This window comes from Budorcas taxicolor, chromosome 1, assembly GCF_023091745.1.
Source record: "Budorcas taxicolor isolate Tak-1 chromosome 1, Takin1.1, whole genome shotgun sequence".
In the NCBI taxonomy this organism is placed as follows: domain Eukaryota; kingdom Metazoa; phylum Chordata; class Mammalia; order Artiodactyla; family Bovidae; genus Budorcas; species Budorcas taxicolor.
In genome coordinates this window covers 85,888,319-85,914,842 of record NC_068910.1, presented here as the reverse complement: position 1 = coordinate 85,914,842, position 26,524 = coordinate 85,888,319, and the positions used below count along the sequence as shown (strand labels likewise).

Below are 26,524 nucleotides of genomic sequence, written 5' to 3'. Positions count from 1 at the left end.
TTTTCTCTAGGTTGAAGAATTAGAAATGTGAATCTTAATTTTCTGTCTGCTCTAGCAGATTTCCAGATATGATCTATTAACTCAGTGCCAGTCTGTAACTAGTTTTAACTGGCATAGGAAAAATAAGGACAATGCTCTGGGAGTGGAGGACAGTGAGCATGTTGGTATTCAGTTGCCATCCTTCATTCTTGGAAGGAACACTCCTTTATTCTGAAATAATCTCCTTCCTACTTCAGTGTTGCTAAAATGAAGTGATGTGGATATTTTCTGGTAAACTATCATCATTTTTCTTGATCTGTGGAAAAAATCTAGGAGTTCCTCTTTTGTATCAAAAGGTTGGGCTTACATTAAACAACATCACTTGTTAGGTTTTAAATCTAGGTTTAAAGCCCAACTAGATGGTTTATAGACAATATGGAAGTAAAGAGCAGTCCTAATTTAATAGTAAATAAGGTGGGAGAGCAACTAACAGCATTAGTTACTGTGAAGATTTTCCTTAGTATTTTCATATATAAGGGAATTTTTTATATTTGAAATCATTAGTGAACATTACTTAAGCACATAGTTTTTCCTGAATACTGTGTTAGGTTGTTGGATAATTTTTTATTGAACTAGGCATGTTATGTTTGTTTCTATAAGATTCCAGTCAGAAAGCTGAAAACTAAGATGCTTTTGACACTAGGGAAGTAGCATTTAGGGAAGAAAAAAATTAATTTGGTTTATTCTTTGGAGACAGCTGACAGATGTGGGTCCTTGACTAGAGGTGAGAGACAGAGGGGTATCAGGGTTGATTCCCTCAGTTCCCCATGGTGGTATCGATAACTAAATGGATAGAATGTACTGTGGAAAAGGGCAGTATGGTGGGTCGCCTCCACCTTGGGGAAGGAAGTAGGAATATGATGAGTCCACTTCTGGTCATTTTAAATTGAGGAACTTGAGAGATGTGTCATATGGTTTTGGACCTATGGCTCAGGTATAAAAGATTCCCACCCCCTCCAAGCAATGAACCAGTTTAGAGTCTCACTAATTTTGTGTGAGACACCCTGTTTCCCAGTATTCTCCCTAGCCCTGGGCACCTTTTAATTTTTGGTAGTCTGATAATTGAAATGAAAATGGTATTACAGTGTCCTGATTTCAATTTCATTAATCATGAGTGAAATTCTGTTTTTTAATAAATTTGTGAAATTTATCCAATTTTTATATTGAATGGTTTGTCTTCTTGCTTAATGGAAACTTAAATGTTGTGAATATTAGCTTGTTCTGTGCTTAGTTGCTCAGTTGTGTCCGATTCTTTGCAGCCCTATGGACTATAGACTGCCAGGCTCCTCGGTCCATGGGGATTCTACAGGCAAGAATACTGGAGTGGGTTACCATGCCCTCCTCCAGGGGATCTTCCTAACCCAGGGATCGAACCTAGGTCTCCTGCGTTGCAGGTGGATTCTTTTCTGTGTGAAGCACCATGGAAGCCCAAGAATACTGGAGTGGGTAGCATGTCCCTTCTCCAGGAGATCTTCCGGATGACCCAGGAATCGAACTGGGGTCTCCTTCATTGCAGGCGGATTCTTTACTAGCTGAGCTACCAAGGAAGCCCTATTAACCTGTTACCTGTAGTGTAGGTGGCAGATAACTGTTTTTCCAGTTTGTCATTTGATTTTCTTTATGTTGGTTTTTGTTTTTGTTTCTATACTATAGATTTTTTTTTTTTAATTTGGGGAGAAGTCTTTGCATTTATGGTTACTGGATTTTCTATCAAGCTCTTTTTTAAAAAAAGCCTTTCCTGTTCTGAAGTTACTTCTTTTTTTTTTGGTAGGCTTTGATGTTGTCTGCTTGATTCTTTTTAATAGCTTCATAGAATAATGTGGTTATACTGTATGACAGATATTTAGGTTGTCTCCAATTTTTAAAAAATAATTATGGGTAATATAGCTGTATATATCACTGCCTCAAAGTAATTATGTAGGATAGATTTCTACTTGAAGTAGAAATAGTGGGTAATGGGAATCTCACAACTTCATTTCCATTGGTGATTATAGTTGATTTTTATTCAATTATATATATATGTATATGTGTGTGTGATATGTGATGAAGGTACTTTATTTCATTGTTTACATTGTTTCATTGTTTATATTACTTTGTTTCATTATTTCATTGTTTTCCTGTTTTATACAAATATGTGGGGCGGTATTAACTTTAATTTTCATTGGAACCTTCTTTTATAAATTTGAACAAAATACCGTTTTTTTGGCTCAGTTCATTTTTTAAAATAAACCGTATTTGTTTGGTTTTTAATTTCTCATTTGTGCTGTGTCTTTTATTAAGGAGAACTGAATTCATTTTATACAGATTCTGAATAGTAATGTTTTTAAGAATAGTTTTAGAAACTTTTTCTTACTCCTCTAGCATATTTATAGGAAAAGCTTTATTTCCTACCTTACAAGTCTCAGTAGAAACATACTTGATTTTGATCATTAAATGGCATCTTCTATCCTTAGATTTACAGGAAAGCATATCTAGAATCCATCGCACAATTGAGCTAATGTACTCTGACAAATCTATGATCCAAGTAAGTTGAATTTTGAGCTAGTAAGCATTATCTAAGTTATTAACATATTTTATCTTTATGTTAGCTTAATTCTCATACTTTAAGATTTTTATATTATTTTATATTATTTTTCTTTGTATTCTCTGTATTTACCTACCATTTTATTCTTTTGTAATAATTTATTAAAATTTTTCAAAGTGTTTCAGTATTTTTAAGAAATTATATGGGAGAAATTATATGGTTGTTTAAGGATACTAAGATTATGTGAGAAGATAAAGGGCTTAGTTATATTTAAACTTCTGAGAGTTATATAATGGCTCTTTATATATGCCATTTTGCTGAATTTACCCACCAATTTATAATTATGAAAATTTAAGCAAATCACCTGCTAAATGTATAAATATTCATTATACAAATTCTTTATTCTAAAGATAGCTTAAATCAACAAATATATTTCCAGAGTTTTGAAAATCACCCTGTTTACACACGTGTCTGTTTTACATGTCTTTAGTTTACTTATCCTCCCTCTTCCCTGCCTATTTTTATTTCATAGTTTAATTTTTTCAAAACTCTGATCCCAGCTAATTTACTCTTGTTAAAAAACATATGCCTCAAGGGAACCCTTGCATCAGATGATTTGTGATTTTCATGAGATGTGATTATAATAGAGTATTAACTGCAGTTTAACTCTGTTTTCACGTTTAGGTTCCTTATCGTTTACATGCTGTTTTAGTTCATGAAGGTCAAGCTAATGCTGGGCACTACTGGGCATACATTTTTGATCATCGTGAAAACAGGTGGATGAAGTACAATGATATTGCTGTAACAAAATCTTCGTGGGAAGAGCTAGTGAGAGATTCTTTTGGTGGTTACAGAAATGCCAGTGCATACTGTTTAATGTACATAAATGACAAACCACAATTCTTAATACAAGGTAAGAATATGAAATATATAGGGCAATATATATTTTTAAATAAGTAGCTCTTTAATTTGATTCTGGTCTCTGGTGTGATTAGTTAAGTGTAGTTTACTCAAGGTGATGGATATATTTGGAAAATGCTTTTGGGTTATTGTAAGTGAGAAAACTGGAATTGAAAAGTAATATGACCAGGGCTGAGAATTGGGATATATTTTGTCTTCAAAGTTAACTATTATAAAATATAATTATTATAAAATATAAATTGGACTATAAAATATAAATTGGACTTTTTCTCCTTGCTAAAATCCCTTTCATGACTGTATCACACATTGACTCATATTCAAACTTCTTCGCCTAACTTGTTAAGCCTCTATTATATGGCTTCTAATTGTCTCTCCAGATTCATTTATAACCACTCTTCATTTCAAACTTCATATGCTTGACTGATATTTAAACTTGTTTGGGTCACACCAAATCATTTCGCGTATTTATATCAATATGTTCGTATGTCTTTTTATGTTTGCCAATGATGATCTTATTTCTTCTTTTGCCTAATTCCTGCTCATCTCAAGATTCAATTCAGGTGTCATCTGCTTTGCCAAGTTTTACTTGAACCTGCCAGAAAGTATCCCTTCTTGCCTTCTCATAGCATGCTTGTATTGGGCACTTATTGTGCTGGAATTATATGCTGGCTTGCCTTTCCCACTTCACTCTGATCTGCTCACAGATCTTTTTACTTCTCAGATTCTAATATAGACTTTGCATATAAAAAAGAAAGCATGTAACAAAGGTTTGTTGAGACTGATAGAAATCAACTTTCTTTTTGTATTTAACCATTCAGCAAAACTTGCTGGATTTATGACTGAAAAGCTAAAATTTAATTTATGTGAGTGTAGTAGAGGTTGAGTAACCTTGTTAGATACTATGTATGTGATTTTTAAGAAAAACTTTGCTATATTGATTAGATTTCAAATTGTATATAAATATATTGCTATACTTAACTGCTTCAGATGGAAAAGAATTTTAGTTCTGTTTTGAGCTTTGAGGTTATGTGTTACTTCTCATTTTGTGGTGAGTTTTACTTCATGAATAATCAAGTATCTGGTATTTTATAGTAGGAAAAGTAGTACTATGTCAGTAGTACTGTTTGAGTAGCAACAACTTTGGCTTTATGTCTTGTTTCTTTTTTTTTTACTCTTCAGAATAAAAATAAAAGCTGAGAACATTACCTATAATGGATGATCACATATTTGCATCTTGCTTTTCTGAGCATTTGTTTGAGTTTTCTTTTAATATATAGCTAATATTGATTTGCTAGGTGGTAATAATTTGGACTTTAACATTTGAAATACCTTCTGTGTTGAGCTTTTCATTTTTTTTAATCCTTAATTTTATAATAGTTTTTGAAATATGATTTGCAGAGGAGTTTAATAAAGAAACTGGGCAGGCCCTTGCTGGAATAGAAACACTACCCCCCGACTTAAGAGATTTTGTTGAGGAAGACAACCAGCGATTTGAGAAAGAACTAGAAGAATGGGATGCACAACTTGCTCAGAAAGCCTTGCAGGAAAAACTTCTAGCATCTCAGAAACTGAGAGAGTCTGAGTCTTCTGTGACAACAGGTTAGTCCATTTTTATTGCATTTTATCAATTTCATATTTCTTGATAATTGTAAAAATAAGATATGCTCATTGTCAAAGCAAGAGCAAAAAACTTTATCCTAGAGTATGAAGACTCCAATTTAAAAAATCTGAAATTCCATCATTCAGAGAAAAAAGGCAACAGTTTAGTTTACCCCTTTGCCAGATAGTGCTAGACAACACTATATATACATATATACCATTTTTAAGCTGAATGAGATGATTCTGCTAACTCTCCATCTATGTATGTTACCTACTTTGATTGACTTTTCTTGGCAAGATACCTAGAAAAACTGTGAAACTGCCAATTCACTAAAGCTTTCAAGAGGATGCACTCTATTAATTTCATATTTAAGCAAAATAACACTACTGGTAAATAGTATTGGTTAATGTAGAGTATTTATTTGATTCTTTTCAGAATTCATGAAAGACAAATTAGCAGGAACTAAATTTTTAATATATTCCAAGTGAAGAAAATCTGTGTAATCTATAAAACAAATGAGAAGTATATAAAAATATAAATATTTTAACAATTCTATAATTATTAGTTGGTGAAATCAATAAAATATTAAGGACTACAAAAGTAAAATACATTCTTTCACAATTGAAAATACAATGGCCAATGATTTTTTCAAGATTGATCTTATGATTAAGTTGTGAATATAATTTAAGATGACATTTTGTATTATAAAGAAGGTACTATTTCTGTTTAGTGGTTAGGGAAATAAGAGATAAATTAGATCTTTTCCTTAAACCCATTTGTCTCTCCCTTTTTTTTTTTTTAAATTTACTCTGAGTGGATCATTTTGAATCACCCTTTTTTGTAAGGTTTGTGTGTTTTGTTTTTATTTTGTAAGAAAGTGTTCTCGGTGTTTGTTTAATTTTGTCTTTTACAGACAGATTCCTATGCACCTTTACCTAGATAAATTTTAGCATTCTCCTTTCAACTTTAGATGAATTTATTCTTTCAATGAGAGATCTGTAAGACTACAGTATGTTGTGGTGACTGATGTATAGGTATGCACAAATCTTTCCAGACTTGTAACTTGTTTTCATGCAAATTGAATAGTTGAGTCCTAGATCTTGATTTTAAGCAGCATTGAGTCAGCATTTTTAAAAGACTATGAAAACAGTATTATACTGCCATATTGATACATAAATGCAGTATGCAGTACAGTGTCTTTCAGTACCACCATTGTAGTCTTTGGTGAGCCATACCAGACAAGGACTGCACTTTCTTCACGTACATCAAAGGCCAATGTGTAGAGCAGGCGAAACTCTATAGTTTTACAACAGTGCAGTTTCATTATAGTAACCTTGTCCATGTTAGTAGGAAATAAAATAGCGCAGTAGCTATCAAGAGGTTTCTGAGTTCAAATAACTCTAGTAAACTTGTTATAGTTCCTGTCATTTTTGAGTTAGTTCCATCTCTTTGTGATTTCGTCCCTTATGAAAGGGAGTAAATCTGCTTCCAGATTACTCCCTAGAACTCACCCCAAGATGGAGCTACTCTGTTATTCTTCACTTAATTTTTTACACCTCTATTTGCTTGTGACTGTTCATATTGGTGGGAGGACAGGACTGCATAAATGGCGTAAACGTTAGTGGCACCTGAGCACTCAGATGAAGGTGAATCCTCTAGTCACTGGCCAAGCTCCAACCCTGTTATTCTTGGTTCACTTATATTTTGTAGCATCACAATATTAAATTCGATACAGTATGCTTTTCATCTTTTCTGTTTCTCACGAGAGTATCTAAATTTACAGACTTAACACATTTTATTTTTACTAAGTCAAACTAAGACATATTCCCCATAATATTCGTATCTGACAGGACTTGCCAGCTTTTCCCCATCATTTACATTTGTTATATTCCCTCTGTATGAAAAGGCCACATCTATATGCTCCATATCCTTTTTATTCTGATGAGTACTTCCTGTTACACACTTTATATCCTGTTTTATAAGTTTTAAAAAATTGAGCAGTGGGCGTTGTGCAGGTACGTTCATGTCTCTTTTTAGTATTAAAAAAAAAAAAAAACTTGAAGAGAGATGCAGCTGAGAGGAGCTAGAATTAACTAAAAAATAAAGAGATGGTAAAGGTCAATTCACATCTAACTGTTATGATAGTTATGTTCAGGACTGAGTTTTTAGAAGGCAATGACGGTACTGCCTCAGTAAAAAACTGTGTGTCATCTATAGAATTACTAGAAATAGGCACTTTGAGTTAATAGGAATAGAATATTGTAAATCTATAAATTTTGGATGTGTGTGAGATTATTGATTAAAAATTGATTTCTACCACTATCTTATCTTACATATCACATTAAGAAATCTTTCTTCCATTGCAGGACAATTTAACATACACAACTGAATAAGAGAATCTATTATATTGTTCCTTGGAATTACTTATCTCCTTTTATTAGCAGAGAAATTTTACTTTAATGCCTATGCCATTCTTTTTCCTATTTTTCCCTACAGTTTTCAAATAATTTAATTTGATATAATACTTTCATAATATCATAGAGAACCTGTATTTATCTCTCAGGTGTACATTAGGATTATGAGTGACTAGTGGAAGTAATAAAAGGAGATCTTCTTCATAAAATCCGTCAGAGTGATTTTTCTTCTCTTCCTGAAAATCTTTTCAATAAAGTTAAAACCTAAGAACCATTAAAATCTAGTTTCTTCAGAATGATATTCCAAATAAGAATATTAATTTATATTGCATTAATTAAATGAGTATTTGTTCCTCTTTTGCTAACAGATAACCAAAAAAATCCATAGGCGTCACTTCTTCAGCATGATTCATTGTCTTATTGAAACTAAGTAATAAGTGATAGGAAAGTATTCTTCAATCCATATCACACTACCTCTTAGTCTGCAAAAGAAAATTTACTTTAACACTTATCTTTAGAGATTTAGCCAGCAGTTCTTTACTACTGGTATATACATCAGGAGTACCTGGGAGACTGTTTCTGAGGACATACCATCTGAGACTTACTGGGATCAGTATCTGTGGAGGAAGGGTCCAGAGTATATATTTTTTAAAAGATGTTCAGATAATTCTGAGTGTACCTCTGGTTAAGCATCATGGCTCTAGGCTATATGAATAAAACTGTATTCTGAGGGAGAGGGAACTTTGCTTGAATTATTATTTTGCTTGTGTTACTCATATCTTACTCAGAAACTATTGGAAGTCCTTACTGTATATCTATATAGCATACTCAGATTTTAAAAGCAAAAAATAAACTGAAACCAACAAATAATGGTAGAAAAAATGAAGTAAAAATGGTCTACAAGTCAAAAATAAGTTGATATTCTAGAAAATTACAGTTGGTTCCTGAGAGTAAGATCTGGTAGAGTGGACAATATTCTCAGTATTTTCAGGATATTTTCAGTAGCATCAGTATTTTAAGTTCCTTTAAAGCAGGGACCAAGTCATGTTTTTATTTAAATCTCCACAATGTAGTATAATACATGACACATGATCGATGCCCCTTAAATGTTTCTGGTTTGATTTCATTCCCTTTGGAAATTGCAATAATGAGTTTCCTAGAGGTGATCTTCAGTGGAGTGCAGCCATTTTAAAAGGTTAGCCCAAATAGCTATACGTTAGGAAGAAAGTCAAAAATATGTGGTGCTGTTATGGCTTTTTCTTAGATAAACTGTAGGTTTAACTTTGGTTCCTAAGCCTACACCTCCCACATTCCTGAGAATTCAGTTTGTGGTGCTACCTAGGAATCTGAAGCCTTTAAAAGTTTCCCTGATATTCTAGCCAGCCTAGCATGTCTTTTTATAGACTGCTTTGGGGGAATTATTGACTTTAAATGCATTTCTATAAGGAAAATGGACTGCTGTTCTTTGAAGCAGTGCTCTTTAAGTATTTTTCTCTGGGTAGTGGAATGAGCTTTCTATTTTCCTCCTCTGGTTATTTTGTTTGTTCTGGTGAACATATCTTTTACTCTTCTGGTTTGACAAAATAAAGTTAAAACCTCTTTTCTTTTTTATTTTACCTTCTATTAAATCTGAATCCCTTGTAATTCTTCCAAGGCCACTATTCTGTAAACACGTTTCATCTAAACCAGGTTGTTCCCTATCACTCTTGCTTGTAGGGTCTTTTCCTGTCATTATGGTTTTGCTCATGAAGTATCCCTCATTTGAAAAATGTCCTCTTATCCTCACTATTCTTGAAACTTTGTCCACTTTTAAGACTTCCCTAATAGCCCCAAATCTTTATGAACCTCCCTAATTACCCCTGTAGCAACTATTGTCTTTTTCCCCCTATTCTAGTCCCAATCTATTCTCAGTACCAAAGTTATATTTTGTCTTGCTTACTGTTATAAAGGCCCATTAGTAGCAAGGAATTTATTAATCTTTTATCTGTCCTTACAGTGCCTTTGTTTATGCTATTCCTTCTGCCTGGAATCATCTTTCTCATCTCCAAGATAATCTTCTCTACAAATCCTTCAAGACTTAGCTCAGTTGGCATTTCTTCTAGGAAGTATTTCTTAGCATGCAGCATCTTTCCAAGTGTGTGTATGGGTCCATAGTGCTTCTCTAGGACCTTGTACATAAGTCTGTTACAGCATTTAGCACTTTCTATTGTAATGGAGTATACGTTTCTGTGATTTTGTTGAGAGTTCCTTAAAGTGAGTAAATCTTATGTCATTTTTTCTTAACATTATTAATACCTAGCGTAGTACTCGGAGAAGGCAATGGCACCCCACTCCAGTACTCTTGCCTGGAAAATCCCATGGACAGAGGAGCCTGGTAGGCTGCAGTCCATGGGGTCACTGAGAGTTGGACACGACTGAGTGACTTCACTTTCACTTTTCACTTTCATGCATTGGAGAAGAAAATGGCAACCCACTCCAGTGTTCTTGCCTGGAGAATCCCAGGGACAGCGGAGCCTGATAGGCTGCCGTCTATGGGGTCGCACAGAGTCGGACACGACTGAAGTGACTTAGCAGCAGCAGCAGCATAGTACTGAAAATGTCACATGCTCATCAAACATGTTGAGAATGAAGTTTGGATTTTTGTTTCCAGACTCCCAGAACTTGAATCCTTGTAGGTTCTCCTGTGATGACAGCACCACTCATACAAGTTCCATGGAAGATATTTGCACAGAGAAAATTCTAGAGGAAATAGTTTTGTATGACATTTAGGCAGAATCATTCAGCATCACATAAGGTTTTTGGACTCAAATCCCTATGAGGAAGGAAACCTTAACCCTGGGGACCGACGTATATTTGATTGTGTTGATCAGATAAAATTACTTTTGCTCTTAAGAGCTTTATTTACCTACATTGTTCAGATTTCCCTGGCTTAGCCCAGTGCCTTAGCAGATAAATTTTTTGACCCACATTGCATTAAGCTCACATCCTACTGTCAAGCATTGATGTTTTATCTGTTACAATGAGAAGAGACAGAGGGGGAAAACGCAAGTAATGTAAGCTTTAGCAACAAGAAGTTTGTCTCTGTTAAGGCCTAAAATAGCTGACTTAAGCCACTTAATCATGAAACCTTCAGGAAGCAGAAGCTCTGCTAAACTGGAGTTGTAGTGGTTGAGATTTTCTTAACTTTATCATACAGGCACACTGAAAGAACATTGCAGTTCTTAGGAAGTCTAGAAATGAGACATTTAACTTCTTTTGGACTTCTTTTCCTGTGACAAACATGGTAATCATTTCTTCCTTTAGTTTTCCTTGTCAGAGTGTATTTCACTTCCATTATCCTAATGACTCATATCCAAAATATAAGACATCTGCATATCAGTCTCCACACCATTATGTCTAAAATGTATCTTGAATCTAGCAAATTCTCACTGTCTCTTATCCAAAAGCACAGTCATTTCTTGCTAATATTGCTCTATAAGCAAGATAAAGAGCTTATGTTGCTGTTTTAGTACTTTTACTGACTTCTAGTTTTACTTTATTCTCTAATCTTTTCTTTACAATGTAGTCAGAATAATTTTCTTTAAACTCAGCGTGTTTTCATTGTATTTAGAATGTTTATCCACTTCCTTTTGCCGTTAAAACTTTCATGACTGAAAGGCCCCCATTTTATCCCTGTCTACATCATCTCTTGCCATTTCTTGCCTCTTACACTATAGTCTATTTGACCACACTAGAAGCCTTTCGGATTGAATTCATGCTCACTTCATGGGCTATTCATTCTTCCACCTAATTCATTATGTTTCAACTGAAACGTTAGTTTATCTTATACCCCATAATCTTAAGTTACCCTTGCCCCACATTATTCCTATAATGTATTATGATGATATCAGAATTCATATGTGTAATTCTTTGGTTAATAAATTTTACCATAGTTAACTATAAATTTCATGGGGACGGGACTGGCCACTTTGTTAACACTGAGTCCCAGTGCCTAGCCTAGTGCCTACATAGACACGTAATTAAAATTCAGTGGATGAATGAATACTCATGCATCTATGTTGAAATTATAGTATTTCTTTTTTAATAATATTTCACTTTAAGAAAGGTTTTAGATTAATCAGATATTGGAAAGGATGACAGTAGTCCTGTTGTTTCCCACCAGCTGGTTGAGCAGGAACTCAACCTATCCCAGTAACACTGTGCAATATTTTAGAGTACATTCTTACTCCTTTTACCCTTTCATTAGTTTATTAATTCATTTGTTTCATTAAATTATTGTGTGCTTATTATATGCTCGGTGTGGAAGAAATAGGAATACAAACGGGAGATAGCACCCCTGCTCTTGAGATTCTTACAGAATAGCAGGGAATATAGGCTTGAAACAAATAACAGTAATGAAGCTATAATTGTGGGAAAGTGCTATTAAAATGAAAGTATAAGTTAGTGTAGAGCAGTAATTCTTGTCTGGGAGTGATTTTGACCTTCAGAGGGCATTTGACAGTACTGGAGACATTTCTGGTTGTCACAGCTGAGAGAGGGAGTCAGTACTACTAGTATTTAGTGGGTACACAGGAAAGCCCTGCACACTAGAATCATCTGACCTAAAATGTCAGTAGTGCTGAGGCTGAGCAGCCCTGCCCTAGAAACGGAGTCATTGGCAATACTTCTATGCAGAAACAGCATTTAAGCAAAAGGATATATTGAAGTTATTAGGTGGAGGAGTGAGAGTTGTTGACCAAAGGGAAGAAAATGAGGAAAGATCCAGAAGTTGGACAGTTAGCCTCTTCTCTGATGTATTGGATAAACTGAAAAAAGGCTAGTATGTGTTTCTTTTTGAGCAAAGGACACCAGGTGATGGAGAGACAGGCAGAGGCCCACTTATATAAAGCCTCATAGGTTGCATAAGGATAAATATTGGGCTTGTCTGTTAAATATCCAGTGAACATTCAGAGTACATTGTTGCATCTATGGATTTAGAACTCAGAACATAGACAGTAGGTATAATTTTAGGAATTCTTCCCAGAAGAAGTATTTGAACTCTTGAGTTTATATTGGTCCTGGAACTATCAGGAACAGGTTCAGAAAAGATAGAAGGCTGGGTTCATAAATGGTTAGGATTTTGTTAAGTAAGTATGAAAAAGAATACTGTGGCCAGAAAAACAGCTACTGTGCTCTCTGTGGAAACTCAGACCAGGATTCTTGTACAGTCCCCCGCGCCCTTGTTCTTTGGTAGAATGCTAGTGATTTTCTAAAGTGAGATTTGTTTTTTTTAAGGTTTCACAGTTTTATTTTCTAATTTATTTTTACCTGGAGGATAATTGCTTTACAATGTTGTGTTGGTTTCCACTGTACAACAGCGTGAATCAGCCATAAGTATACATGCTTCCCTTCCCTCTTGAACCTCCCTCCCACCCCCCACCCCCATCCCACACAGGCTCGTGGACCAGCAGGGGAGGAAGGGTGAGATGAATTGAGAGAGTAGCACTGAAACATACATTACCATGTGTAAAATAGATAGCTAGGAAGCTGTTGTGTAACACAGGGAGCTCAACCCGGTGCTGTGATGACCCAAAGTGAGATTTTGATGCTTGTCCTAACAACAACAACAACAAAACTCACAGTAAATTTCTTAGCATAAACTATAACGAGTACTTTCTTCAGTAATTATTTGACTTATCTGAGATTTGATTCTTTCCTGTTGGTAAACTCTGGAGGAGGAAGTGCCGTTGTTTGAAGCATGTATTACTTTAGAGTCAATAAAGTAAAATTAATGTATAACTTCAAATGAGAAGTAAATAAGAAATTCATCTTAGTCTAGACTCACTGATTTATATTAGATATACAACTGATTCTTTTCTCATGAAGCACAAGCAGGAGAACCAGAATATCTAGAGCAGCCATCAAGAAGTGATTTCTCAAAGCACTTGAAAGAAGAAACCATTCGAATAATTACCAAGGCATCACATGAGCATGAAGATAAGAGCCCTGAAACAGTTTTGCAGTCGGTAAGAATTTTTCTTTTAGCTCTCTGAGCATACCCATCCATGTTCACGAGATTTCTTAGCTGTGTAAGGAGAGTGACCTGTCTGGGAGTCAGGAGAGACCTGGCCAAGGGATGATTCTGCCGTGAACATGATGAGTGGTTTTAGGTGTCACCAAACTGCCAGGTTGTAATTTCCTCAGCTATAACTTTTTAAATGCTTCTTTTAAAGAAAACAGTTTTTATCTTCCTGTTAGAGAATTATGAAAAATTATGATCATAGGCCAAACTGGTCATTTGATTTGGAACTTCTAAAGAGAAGTACGGAGGTTACCATTATTTTTCTTTCCCCTCTACCTCCCTCCCACCCTGCCTTCCGTATTTAGTCTTACGTTAGGATAGTTGGGAATGTAGGGAATAGTTTTCATTGCTCCATGGACTATGTTTAACAAAATTCTAGATAGTCTAGGTTAGAGTAATATTAGCAGGATTAATATGATATTATAAAACAGTTTATGCATAGTTCAAGTGCCCTGTGTCAGATGGTCATCATTAACCTCCTTTAGTGTAATTTTCAAGTATTTAGCTGTATCTTTTAATAACAGTAAGTTGAACATATTAGTATTGTATTATGTTTCAGTAAATATGATATTCTGAGAGATGTTTCAAGGATTTCATACTGTAAGACCATTCAGTTGCTGTAGGTATTTATTTTTTATTTTATTAGTGAGCACAAACAGCTCTAATGTAGGTTTCAGAGTAGCTAATTTTAGGATTTAAAGATGCTCACCCAGAGAACTAAAGAAAAGAGGACACTTCAACACATAATTTCTACTTACTGAACTTCATCTCAACAGTAACCCTCTAATTACAGTGTGGTCTTTAATATTATAAGGCCATATTAACCAAAATGTTCCATTAATAGGGTAGTCTTTTAATTACATCGTGCTGAACAAAGTGATATTGATAAATTATTTTTAAATTGTTTCCTTTTTGAAAAAGTTTGATTACATATCTTCTTACCATAAAAAACAATAGTTTTTTATTATTATTCCAAATTCTGCAAATACCCTAGAGACTATAAAAAAACTTGAGGAACTGGTCACTCTAAAGCACTTCCTGAAAAATACTTCTTTGAGTAGATCTGGGTAAATGATAGAAGAGGACACCTTAGGAAGGAAGAAAAAGTACAGGAGTAAATACAAGGGAGAAATAATTTTGTCAGATATAAAAACATATTTTGCTAGGGCTTTTGCTAGTTAGGATTTTTATTTGTTAGCGTTTACATTATGGTTGATAAGTTTCATCCTTTTAACTAATATCAAAAAAGTGGAAAGATTACTTAGCTTAATGTAGAATCATGGTTTTTTGTGGTTTTTTTTGGTGTTTTTTTTAGTTTGGCTAATCAGGTGCAGTTTAAATTTGTAGAAATTAGCACTTAAAGTTAGATAGTTTATTCATATGGTTAATATCTTATAAGGTAGCAGCCTATTGCTTCACCTTTAGTCGAAAAAGGGTGGCATTGAGGAAATAGATTAGCTAGCATAAATATTTTTCAATTTGGCTTATCTTCTGGAGTAAACCAACAGTTGGTCCCATTGTCTGTATAAATCCTGCACCAGAGGATTGATCCTGCACCAGAGTACGTTGATCATGAGTATGACCATTGTTTCCTGGTCTCATGGCCAGTTGTTTAGGATCATTAAAATCACTAGGTTTCTCATTTAAAGGCATGCCTTAGAAACTAAGGGCAGCAGAGGATGAGGTGGTGGGATGGCATCATCGACTTGGTGGACATGAATCTGAGCAAACTCAGTGAGATAGTGAAGGACTGGGAAGCCTGGGCATGCTACAGTCCACGGGGGCGCAAAGACTCAGGCATGTCTTAGCGACTGAATAACAGCAAAGAAAGTAACTTGCAGAGTCTTTAGCTTTGGGGATTAAATAGTCCTGGGGTTTTGAATGTTAGTTTTATTTCCTTCAAACTATGCAAACTTGAGTAAGTTGCTTCATTTTTCTAAACCTCAGTTTTTTTAAAATATAAAATAGAGGTGATTATGGGATGAATTAAGATCATTTTTTAAGTGCCTAGCATATAGTATGACCTTAAGTAGCTCTTTATTTCCTTCTGTTACTTAAATCCTAACCATTTCACAAATGTACAGTATATAAATTTTGATGTTAGTGTAAGAAAAATTTCCTGAGAAGCTTAGAATCACAGAAGCCATAAAGAGATACTCTCCAGATATTTAGACAGCTTGCTTTTTAGAAGAAAATCTCTAATTTTGGATGAAATATTTTAGAAAATTTAAAAATACAAAAAAGTAGACTAAGAATCATGCATAGTTCCCCAACCCAAAGTTAATCACTCAATAAGTTAGTATGTTTTCTTTCATTCTTATTTTTATATACAGATTTATGATTTATTTTTGTAGTTAATTTAATACTGTATATACAATTTTATATTTTAATATTTGTCACTAAACAACTTTCCCCATGTTGCAGATTCTTTGTAAAAAATGTTTAATGGCTTAATAATAATTCATTGAGTGAACAAATTCTTATTTACTTACTCATTCCCTTCTTATATATTTATTTCTACTTTTACATAATTTTAAAAAGACTGCTAAAAATGAAACTTCTATATTTTTGGTTATTTCTTTACATTTCCATAGTGGAGTTATTAGGTTAAAAGCTGTGAGCATATTGAGGAATCCAAAGGGGTTGAAAATATATAACTTTCTTTTTTTTTTTTTTTTTGAGAAAGCAATGGTTTTATTTTTTTAATTTAAATTTATTTATTTTAATTGGAGGCTAATTACTTTACATTATTGTATTGGTTTTGCCATATATCAACATGAATCTGCCACGTGTTCCCAATCCTGAACCCTCCTCCCGCCTCCCTCCCCATACCATCCCTCTGGGTCATCCCAGTGCACCACCCCCAAGCATCCTGTATCCTGCATTGAACCTAGTCTGGCGATTCATTTCATATATGATATTATACATGTTTCAATTCCATTCTCCCAAATCATCCCACCTCTCCCTCTCCCACAGAGCCCTAAAGACTGTTCTATAACTTCCTAATCACACTTTTATGGGACCACTTTTTTTTTTTAACAAATCGGGTATTCAGTAGATTTCAGGCAATTGCTTAAAGTCTTTGTGATCTAATTATTTTTGCATCTTATTAACTGAGAAATTTATTTTTAACCTCTGTTAAGTTCAGCCTTTATTAAGGTATTCATAGAGCATGTGACCGTAATAGGAAAAGATATCCTTAGGCATGCATGCTCAGTCTCTTCAGTTGTATCCGACTCTTTGCGACCCTATGGACTATAGTCCACCAAGCTCCTGTCCATGGGATTCTCCAGGCAAGAATACTGGAGTGGGTTGCTGTGCCCTCCTCCAGGGGATCTTCCTGATCCAGGGATTGAACCCACATTTCCTGGGGCTCCTGCATTGCAGGCAAATTCTTTACTGCTGAGCCATTGGGGAAGCTCCTAAATATCCTTGTACTTTACTTCAATGAACCCTAAAATTCTTCATATGAAAAATTTTATGGTAATTTAAGATATCTAGGCTTGATGAGAAATACTACAGAATGTGTGCCCAAAGCTGCTTCCTTTTTTCAACTTTCACCCAAATAATTAATAATATGCTGTTTAAACTGTTTTGTGGTAACTGGAAAGGTTTATAAAACATTTATTTTCCCTAAGTGCAATTATTTTTTTCAAAGGAAATATATTGTTGTGTAAGGATCAGTATTCTAAGGAGTGCATTTCCTGGTTGATACTTTCCTAAATTTATATGTATTATTCTTAATATATTATTGGTTTGAATTGGTTTGCTTGTGAGAAATTTTTCACCAAAAGTCCAGACAAATTTCCTAGTTTACCTGCTTATATTTCACTCTTGTGACTGGAAACCTAGGACAATATTTTTTCCCTTAATTATTTTTTTATTATTTTTTTCTCTCTCAATTAAGTCTTAATTAAATATCATGGACCAAGCTTACCTCTGTAGAATATGTGTTAGTATATTGAGTTAAAATTATTCAAATATAAGCATTTCCAAGAAGCATAATAGTATAATGTTTATAATTTCTATCATTTATAGAATAATAATTAGTGTATCAGATTTTGGGTTAGCTGAATACTCTCTCCTGATCATGACAACCATGCAGGTTGGTTATATCGTCTTAAAAAGTCAAAGACTCAAACACAGCAAAGGAAAACTTTCCTGAAAATGTCATGGTTAAAAATAGCATTTCTTTTAAAAAAATAGGCCAGTCTTGGCCGCTGTTCTTGTTTTATTGTTTAATTAAACTTTTTCTGCATATATACTTTGAAAAAGTCAGAAAATCTTCATATTTTAAAATTTACCCATATTTTAAACTGCAGTAAGACCACTCCATTTTCATTAAAATTTTCTGTTTATTTAGTGTCAAAACTAAGTTGATTTTTGCTTAGGAAAATTTTAAAGGTGCAATTTGAAGTTATTTAAGCAATCTGCTTTCAAGCACCTTAAGTATTTTTGAAATTTGTTTGTAGATAAATAGTGAATATGGTAGTCATCTATTCAGTAAAAAAGGGTCCTTGTGAAATCTGAACAGTTTTTTGAATGAACCATATTAGTGTCTTTGAGTGGACTTTCTGGATTTTACACTGGCTTCCACTCCATTGGTTTAGTGAAGTTCATAGAATTTAACAAAAAAACAAATCTGAGTTGTTAAAAATTGATATCACTTTCTAGCAGCATTTCCAAAAACAAGAATTCATTGAGAACTCATGATGTAAATATACCAGGTGCTAGTGAGTTAGGCACAATAGATTATGGATATTAAGTGGCAATATAATTAGTTATTAGAAAGGATAGAAGGTAAAATCATCAGAAGGAAAACTTACAAATTCTCCTGGGGTCGAAGGAAGTCTTATTTTGATGAAAATATCAAAAAAAAAAGGCTGTATAGAGTTATTAGAATTAAAAATAAATAAATCTTTCACCAATAAAAACAGCAGTAGGATATCCAACTTCAGTATTAACTGTTTCTACAAATTTGGAATACAAGGTACTCTGTGAGAAAAAAAAAAAACAACGTTTAAATTTAATTTAATATTTGAGATGCAAAGCAAAAGCTAGAGATCTTGTGTTGTTACTGAATTAATGCATTTGCTTTGATGTTCAGCTTTAGATGGTTTTATTTCGTACTAAACAAATACAGGTATTTTAAAAGGCTCACGAGTCTATGCACTTAAACTGAGTGCTTCCATTGTTCTCTTTTCTAATGTTCACACTAATGATTTTTTTCTGCAGAAACCTGAAAATACTACAAGCCAGCCACCTTCTAAGCAGCAAGTTGTAGAGGTGGAGATTCCTCATGTAGGGACATTTATGATTGAGTCAAAGGAGGGGGGTTATGATGATGAGGTACCTTCACTGTAGCCCTTGGCACTGTTTCCACCTGTTCTTTTGCTATGTGAATGCAAGTGCTTTGGGCATGCCTGCACCCTTACACTGTGTCTATGGCCGCATAACCTACAGCTTTGCCACCCACAGTCTGAAATTACCTTACCAATTGCTAACAGTATTAAATACTTTGAATTTCAAGTGAAAATTTAACTAGAAAGCTTATGAATTTGGCAAAAAGAATAATTTTGTATTGCAAGAGTTAATTCCTTTGTTCACGCACAGAGTTTGTTTACTCTCAGGTTGGTAAGTTTTAATTATGTTTGTTTAATTAAATAGCAAAAAATCTTTTGAGCACTTAAAATTTTTATTTTCTTTTCCTGTTTTGCTCGAAGTATCAATTACTATACTTTGCCCACTATTTCCTACCAGAAGACCCTACAGTCTGATTTGGTGTATATTAGTAAATAGATAGGCTTCCCTGGGGTGTCAGTTAGTAAAGAATTCGCCTGCAGTGCAGGAGACTGCCTGCAGTATAGCAGACTGGGGTTGGTTTGGTTTTGTTTCTTTCCCCAACCTCTGTGTGACTGAACTGAATAATTCATCAACATTGCTAAATACCTACCAGTATTTTGTACACTGGGCACCTCATCTTACCACTTCTTATCACTCCACTGTTAATTTTCATCTACTTAGTTTTCTAACATTATGGAGTCACTTTTGCTTCCTGTCATGGTTCTTGGGAATCCAGATGAAAATTGCTATTGTCTTGATCCCATCAGATTTTTTCCCCCCCTTACCACTTTTTTCTTAACATTCTTCGATTTCGATTTTGATCTTTTCCATATTTGAAAGAAGCCAGTAAAGCTGTTTCTGAATAGTAACAACAGAGAAGACAGATCCTGAATTCTATCATTTATTAGTTATTACTGGCATGGATGAGAACTGAATGTATATTAGTTTTTTTTCCAAGTAACTTTTTTTCAGACTGACTTCAAGGTTATAATTAAACTCTTGTATGAGTCACTTCACTTTCATGAGTTAATCACCAAAATCAGAGGTGTCATAAAGACATTACTATTACTGTGCCACTGTAAGAAAGCATGGGCCGTAAAGAGACTGAGAAGTAAATTTGTGAGTTAGGAACTGATCAGGAGGATTTTCTGAAGCAGATAGATAGATATATTGCAACTCTCTGTGTGTGATCCAAAATATGCTATGGGCAGTAGTTTCAGTGAATCAGAGGTAATGGATGCAGTCTCTTGATTGCTGCAATATTATAGCTTCATAGTGTCTTAAGATTTTCATTTTTCAGATATTTTAAAATATAAACATTTAAGAATACAGTCATTCCTCAGTATCGGGGGGAATTGGTTCCAGGACCCTGCCTGACCCCAGCAGATACCAGTATCTGCAGATGCTCAAATCCATTATACAAGATAAACTATTGTGAAAATGAAATACTTAAATATTTAATACTTAATAGCAGTACATTTTTCTATTTAACCATTTCTATGTTGGTGGTACTTGAAGATTATGGCAACTGGCATGTTGTTTTAAGAATATTTTTAAAATGTTAATTTGTTGATCAAGCATCTTAGTGCTTGTTTTAGGGTGAGCCTTCTGGCATTTACAAAAATAGGATTGTGATTAATTATTTAACACTGTCATTTGTGCAAGTGCTTATGCTATTGGCAGGATTTTGTGTTTGGTGTGTGTGTATGTGTGTCTTAATTCATTGGAGTGATAGTTTAGCAGTGCATGTGCCTTGTAATTCTTAAAAATAAGTCATATGGATACAGGGCTGCCGCTTAGATATTTAGATTGTATGGTGGTTCAAACGGGTACCTGGCCTGCTGGCAGAGTGGAGCTGGAATTTAGCTAATGCTGAGCTCCCCAAGCCTTAAAGAAGAAGCATGTTTTTAAATAAAAAGAACATTGATTTTTCTAAATGGTTCTCTCACAGAGCAGCACATTTTTCTAAATTGTCAAGGTGTTGCCTTTTAAAAAATTCTTCAGTTCAGACGGGATGCCTTTTTGCACTTCGCACGAAGGCACCATGCCAGGTAGCTGTGGCCCTGTATGGAAGATTTTGAGAGATACTTACGTGTATATCAGATCACATTTGCTACCAAAAAAAAAGTGCAGTGTTTGATTTATAGTAAAAAAACAAAGGACTTTCAACTTGCATGTAAAGGAATTATTTTGTTTTTGTGATTTTTTTTTTTTCTCTATGATAACCATTCAAAAGTTCTTACTTTAAATCCCTTATGGCAGATCATGATGACACCGAACATGCAAGGTATTATCATGGCCATAGGTAAATCCCGGAGTGTGTATGACAGGTGTGGCCCTGAAGCAGGGTTCTTTAAGGTACAATGAACATTTTCATTTTATTTATTTTTTTAAGTGAACTTCTTAAAATGTTTCATTTCCTTGAATTAAATTTGTTTTCCTATGTAATTTCTCTCTTCCTATGTTAGCCATGACCACCTAATGTTCTGGGGGTTTCTTTTATACATGAATCTAAGACTGATTATTTTCTAAATTCAGGTACTTCAACAAAAACAAAACATTTTACCCAAGTTACCCTAATAGTACACCTCTGGTTTGTTAGCAGGAGTTTGAATTGTATATATATTTGAAGCAAATACAGGGTATTGATGAGCAAAAGTAGGAACTGAGTTATCTGCTTCTGGTAATATTTTTTTTTCTCCTCTGGTAATATTATTAGTCAGTATGGCTTTGATTTTATTATCATTTCATACTAAATTGCTTTCTTCATTTAGTTATTTCTAAAATAATTCATTCATTATCTTATTTTTCTTAATTATGTTCCTCATAATTAATTTTAATATCTTAGTTATTTCAAAACATGCGACCATCAAGCTGATGCATTATTCTGTGACTAGATCTTTCTTGCCTCTTATACCAGATCTTAACAATGTTTTGACAACAGTATTATTTGTTCTTATATATTTGAAGTATGAAACCACTCCATTTGGTTTTCACTTTCTTTAGTGGAAGTCGCTCACTTGTATCCAACTCTTTGCAACCCCATGAACTATACCATCCATGGAATTCTCCAGGCCAGAATACTTGAATGGGTAGCCTATCCCTTCTCCAGGGGATCTTCCCAACCCAGGTATCAAACCCAGATCTCCCACATTGCAGGCGGATTCTTTACCAGCTGAGCTACAAGGGAAGCCCAAGAACACTGGAGTGGGTAGCCTATCCCTTCTCCAGCGGATCTTCTTGGGGGTCTCCTGCATTGCAGGCGGATTCTTAACCAACTGAGCTATCAGCAAAGCCCAACTTTCTTTAGGTTAACCAAAAATAATCACTTTTTTTCACTCCTCCCTCCCCTTTAGTGTTTGTTATTTACAAAAAAAAAAAAACACAACAACAACTTTATTGAGGTACAGTTCATGTCAGCAAGTCATGTAAGTTGTATGTTCCCTTTCGTGACATTTACAATTGAAAAATTTCCGTTTTCTATACTCTAACACCTTTATCAACTCGATCTTTAAGAAACTTTTTGTTAGTCTTTCTTTCAGTATATAGTACAAACAAAGGCCTGTTAGTATTAGACTTAGATCAGAAAACACTTTAGACTGGTTACAATTAGAGTGACCAAGCATCCTGGTATGCCTGGGACCAAAGGAAATCCTGGGATACAGGACTTTAGATGCTAAATGATTAAAGTTTCGGCAAACTAGTCCCAAGATGAGTTGTTCCCTCTGTTAAGATCCCATGAGAGAGTTTGAAAACTACTTTACCATGAAAAAAAAAAAAAAAAACTTTTATGTTTAAAAATTCTAGCCTTATCCCCAGGTAACCTACATTTCTTTTCTTAAAAATCACTAAATACATGTCTTCTAAAGTGTTCATCTACTTTGTGGAAGAGTTATCTGTCATTTACACTACCATTGTCATTTTTGGTCAACTTTGGGTATCTTTTTATTGAACTGGAAGCTTCACTTTTATTAATACATGGGATACTTTCAAAGAGTCAACTAATAATACACACTACAAACAACAGTAATTACACTATGCCCACCCCCCCCAAATCAGTGATAACACTTTTCAACTATTTCATCAAATCCTTTTGGTTTTAAGAAGGATGCCTGTGATTTTGTGATTCTTAGTTTACCTATTTCCTGTTGAATTCCGGACCATGGGATGTGATTGACAAGCTCTCTTTATTCTCCTACCCCATATACACACATTAACATGTACAATTTTTACCCCTCCATCAACACATGGAATTTTGTCATTTGATTAAACCAGAATTCTCAGCTTGTACTGTTTTTTGTGTGCTACTTAGGGTTGAACTAAGTCATAAAGATTATCATTTTACTTTTTCCCCCATCAGTTGTCATTTTCTTTGGAATTAGTTGGCTTTTGTTGTTTGCTTAGTTTTTTGCTCGGTTCTTCATTAGTTTTTTGTGTGTGTTTTTGTTGTTGCTGTTGTTTTGGTTTTTTTGTAGAAGTCTATTCTGGAGCTTTATGACCTGTTCCAGTCTGCATTGGTTTTCCACTTTCCTTCGTATGTAGCCAGTATCTTGAGATCTTCTTTCGCTGTCACTTTCAGGATGGCCTTTGCATCTTGTTCTTTGTGTATTTTCTGTATCTCATATATTTGTGTTTAAATATACCTGCTGATTCTGATGCAGCAGAAAATCTCTAAAGTTTATTATTTCTGTACATTTCCATCTGTCTGTAATTGAGGAATATGTATGTTTTACATATATACATAATATAGGAATATGTTTATATCTAAAATATATATATTTATATACAAAATATATATAAATGTAGGAATATATAAATATATAATTATATAATATATAAATTATATAAATTTATATATTAGATTTATAATATATGTTATATATAAATAGATAAAAATAGGAATATATTTATAATTAATGTATATTTTTAGTATAGGTAAATCATTAGTATTTTGAAAATTCTGGCTGATAATATAAAATTTGAGAAAACATGTCCTATAAGTAACAAAAATAACATATACAAAATGCAGTCATTCGGTAATAATAGTGGTGTCTCAAATAAAACTAATAACAACTGTCTCTCCTGCTGCCCTGTTGTAATTACTTCTAACATTTGTATAGCCTTTCCAATATTTTTATTTAGTTTGTAAAGACATGCATAGAGCATTTTTTTAACTTTTACTATTCATATTATTTTATAATTATTCATATTTTATAACTTAGAAACATATTGTGAGTATATATCTACCACATTATCTATACCACCTGCATTTAGTATTCTATGGTACAGATGTACTCTCATTTATTATATATTACCCTCTCTTTGGACATACGTCATATATTTTTTCCCCATCTGCCATTTCTGTTTGAATTTAGTCTATGGTACCTTTTTCTATAAAGCAGTTTTAAAATACTGTGGTATCTATACTATCTTTCCTCTCTTTTCTGAATTCTGGAGTTTCATTGCTATGCAAAAAGTCATTTTCAACAAAGGTATTATAAATTTTCTATAATTTTTCTTAAAACATTGTTCTTAATAAATTTTTATTTTATAAATTCAAAAATACCCTATTTACATTTAACTGTAGCATTTTGTCTGGGCTTTCTGCATTCTATATTAAATAAAAAGTTGCTATATGTTTTTATTTGATGGCTGTCTTCCCAGGTTTGCAGTTATACTTGTTAAATTCCTTTACTGTCCTGTTTTCTTTAACTCTAGTATAATTTACGTAAGAATTAATTGCTCCTTAAGAGTAAACTAGAACTCACTTATAACCATATAAGCTTGGCCTCTTTTTTTGGCTGTAGATCTTTTGGCAGAGTTTTTGATTCCTTTTACAAGAATTGATATGTTTAATTGTTCTGTACATTCTTGACATTTGATTCTAATCATTACTGACATTCAGTATTAAATCACAAAATATGTATATAGCACAGAATCTAACGACAATTGCTTCTTCCTTTGTCTTCCTATGTTCCCTAAATCAGATACAGTATAGTTTTAATTTTCTTTCTTTATGCTTGGTTTATGATAAATTAAGCTAAAGGTTTTTTGTTGTTTTCTTTTTTTCTTTTTTAATATTTATTCTGTCCTATCACAGTACTAAAGAAAAATCTTCATTGGATTTATTTTGTTAGCTTTTTTGCTATGAGTAGATGTTTTTCAACTGTGCATATTTAAGTACTTCTAAATATAGATTTCCTTATGCATTATAATTAAAACAATTTTTTAAATATTATATATGTTTGCTAGTTGAAAAACCATGTGATGAAAATGTTAGCTTTGTTACTGACAAAAAGATCAGTTGCTCAATGAAACATAGATCTCTCTGGGTAAGTGGCCTTGATAAGGCTTAACTTCTGTATTAGGAAGAGTTAGCAATCTGGTCAGTCACAGTTACTATTTCAACCACAGGCCCTCCCACATTGGGGTCTGCCTCTATAAATCGAATAAATACTAAAAAGTTAATAGGCAGGCAGATTTGGAAAAATAAGTGAGAAAAGACACTTAGGTAAGTCCTTCTCCCAAGATGACTTTGTTAAGATTGGTTTTCACTGTTAACAGAAAGTCCCCAAATCATAGTAGCTTAAAGACAGAAGTTTCTGTCATGTAAAAACAAAATCCAGAGAAAGGCAATACAAGGCTACTATGATAAGCAAAAAAAATAAAATAAAAGCCAGAAGGAAAGGAAAGGAAAAATATTCTCAAAGTACTAGTTACTTGTATGTGTATAATGGGAGTGGGAGGGGTCATATCATAATCAAAATTGTTAGAAGAGTACTATTTTTTATTCAATTTCAGATATATTAAATTTTCTTTTATGTATTTTTTTTGTTTATACCTATTAAAGTGCCCTTAGGATTTTTTTTTTTAATTTTCAGTAGTCATTTATTTTTATTTATTTATTTTTTTAATTTTAAAATCTTTAATTCTTACATGCGTCCCCAAACATGAACCCCCCTCCCACCTCCCTCCCCATACCATCTCTCTGGGTCATCCCCATGCATCAGCCCCAAGCATGCTGTATCCTGCGTCAGACATAGACTGGCGATTCGATTCTTACATGATAGTATACATGTTACAATGCCATTCTCCCAAATCATCCCTCCCTCTCCCTCTCCCTCTGAGTCCAAAAGTCCGCCATACACATCTGTGTCTTTTTTGCTGTCTTGCATACAGGGTCGTCATTGCCATCTTTCTAAATTCCATATATATGTGTTAGTATACTGTATTGGTGTTTTTCTTTCTGGCTTACTTCACTCTGTATAATCGGCTCCAGTTTCATCCATCTCATCAGAACTGATTCAAATGTATTCTTTTTAATGGCTGAGTAATACTCCATTGTGTATATGTACTACAGCTTTCTTATCCATTCATCTGCTGATGGACATCTAGGTTGTTTCCATGTCCTGGCTATTATAAACAGTGCTGCGATGAACATTGGGGTACATGTATCTCTTTCAATTCTGGTTTTGTTGATGTGTATGCCCAGCAGTGGGATTGCTGGGTCATAAGGTAGTTCTATTTGCAATTTTTTAAGGAATCTCCACACTGTTCTCCATAGTGGCTGTACTAGTTTGCATTCCCACCAACCGTGTAGGAGGGTTCCCTTTTCTCCACAC

General features: G+C 33.9%; 1 protein-coding gene across 1 annotated transcript in view; it reads left to right on the top strand.

Moving 5' to 3' along the window:
- The window catches only part of USP25 (ubiquitin specific peptidase 25), a 165,575-nt gene that overhangs the window by 102,228 nt on the left and 36,823 nt on the right, over positions 1-26,524 (top strand). Inside the window, exons 15-20 of the mRNA XM_052650201.1 lie at positions 2,493-2,563; positions 3,248-3,476; positions 4,883-5,083; positions 13,364-13,503; positions 18,795-18,908; positions 21,165-21,260. Coding sequence (XP_052506161.1) covers positions 2,493-2,563; positions 3,248-3,476; positions 4,883-5,083; positions 13,364-13,503; positions 18,795-18,908; positions 21,165-21,260 — 851 coding nt within the window. The remainder of the gene's footprint in view (positions 1-2,492; positions 2,564-3,247; positions 3,477-4,882; positions 5,084-13,363; positions 13,504-18,794; positions 18,909-21,164; positions 21,261-26,524) is intronic.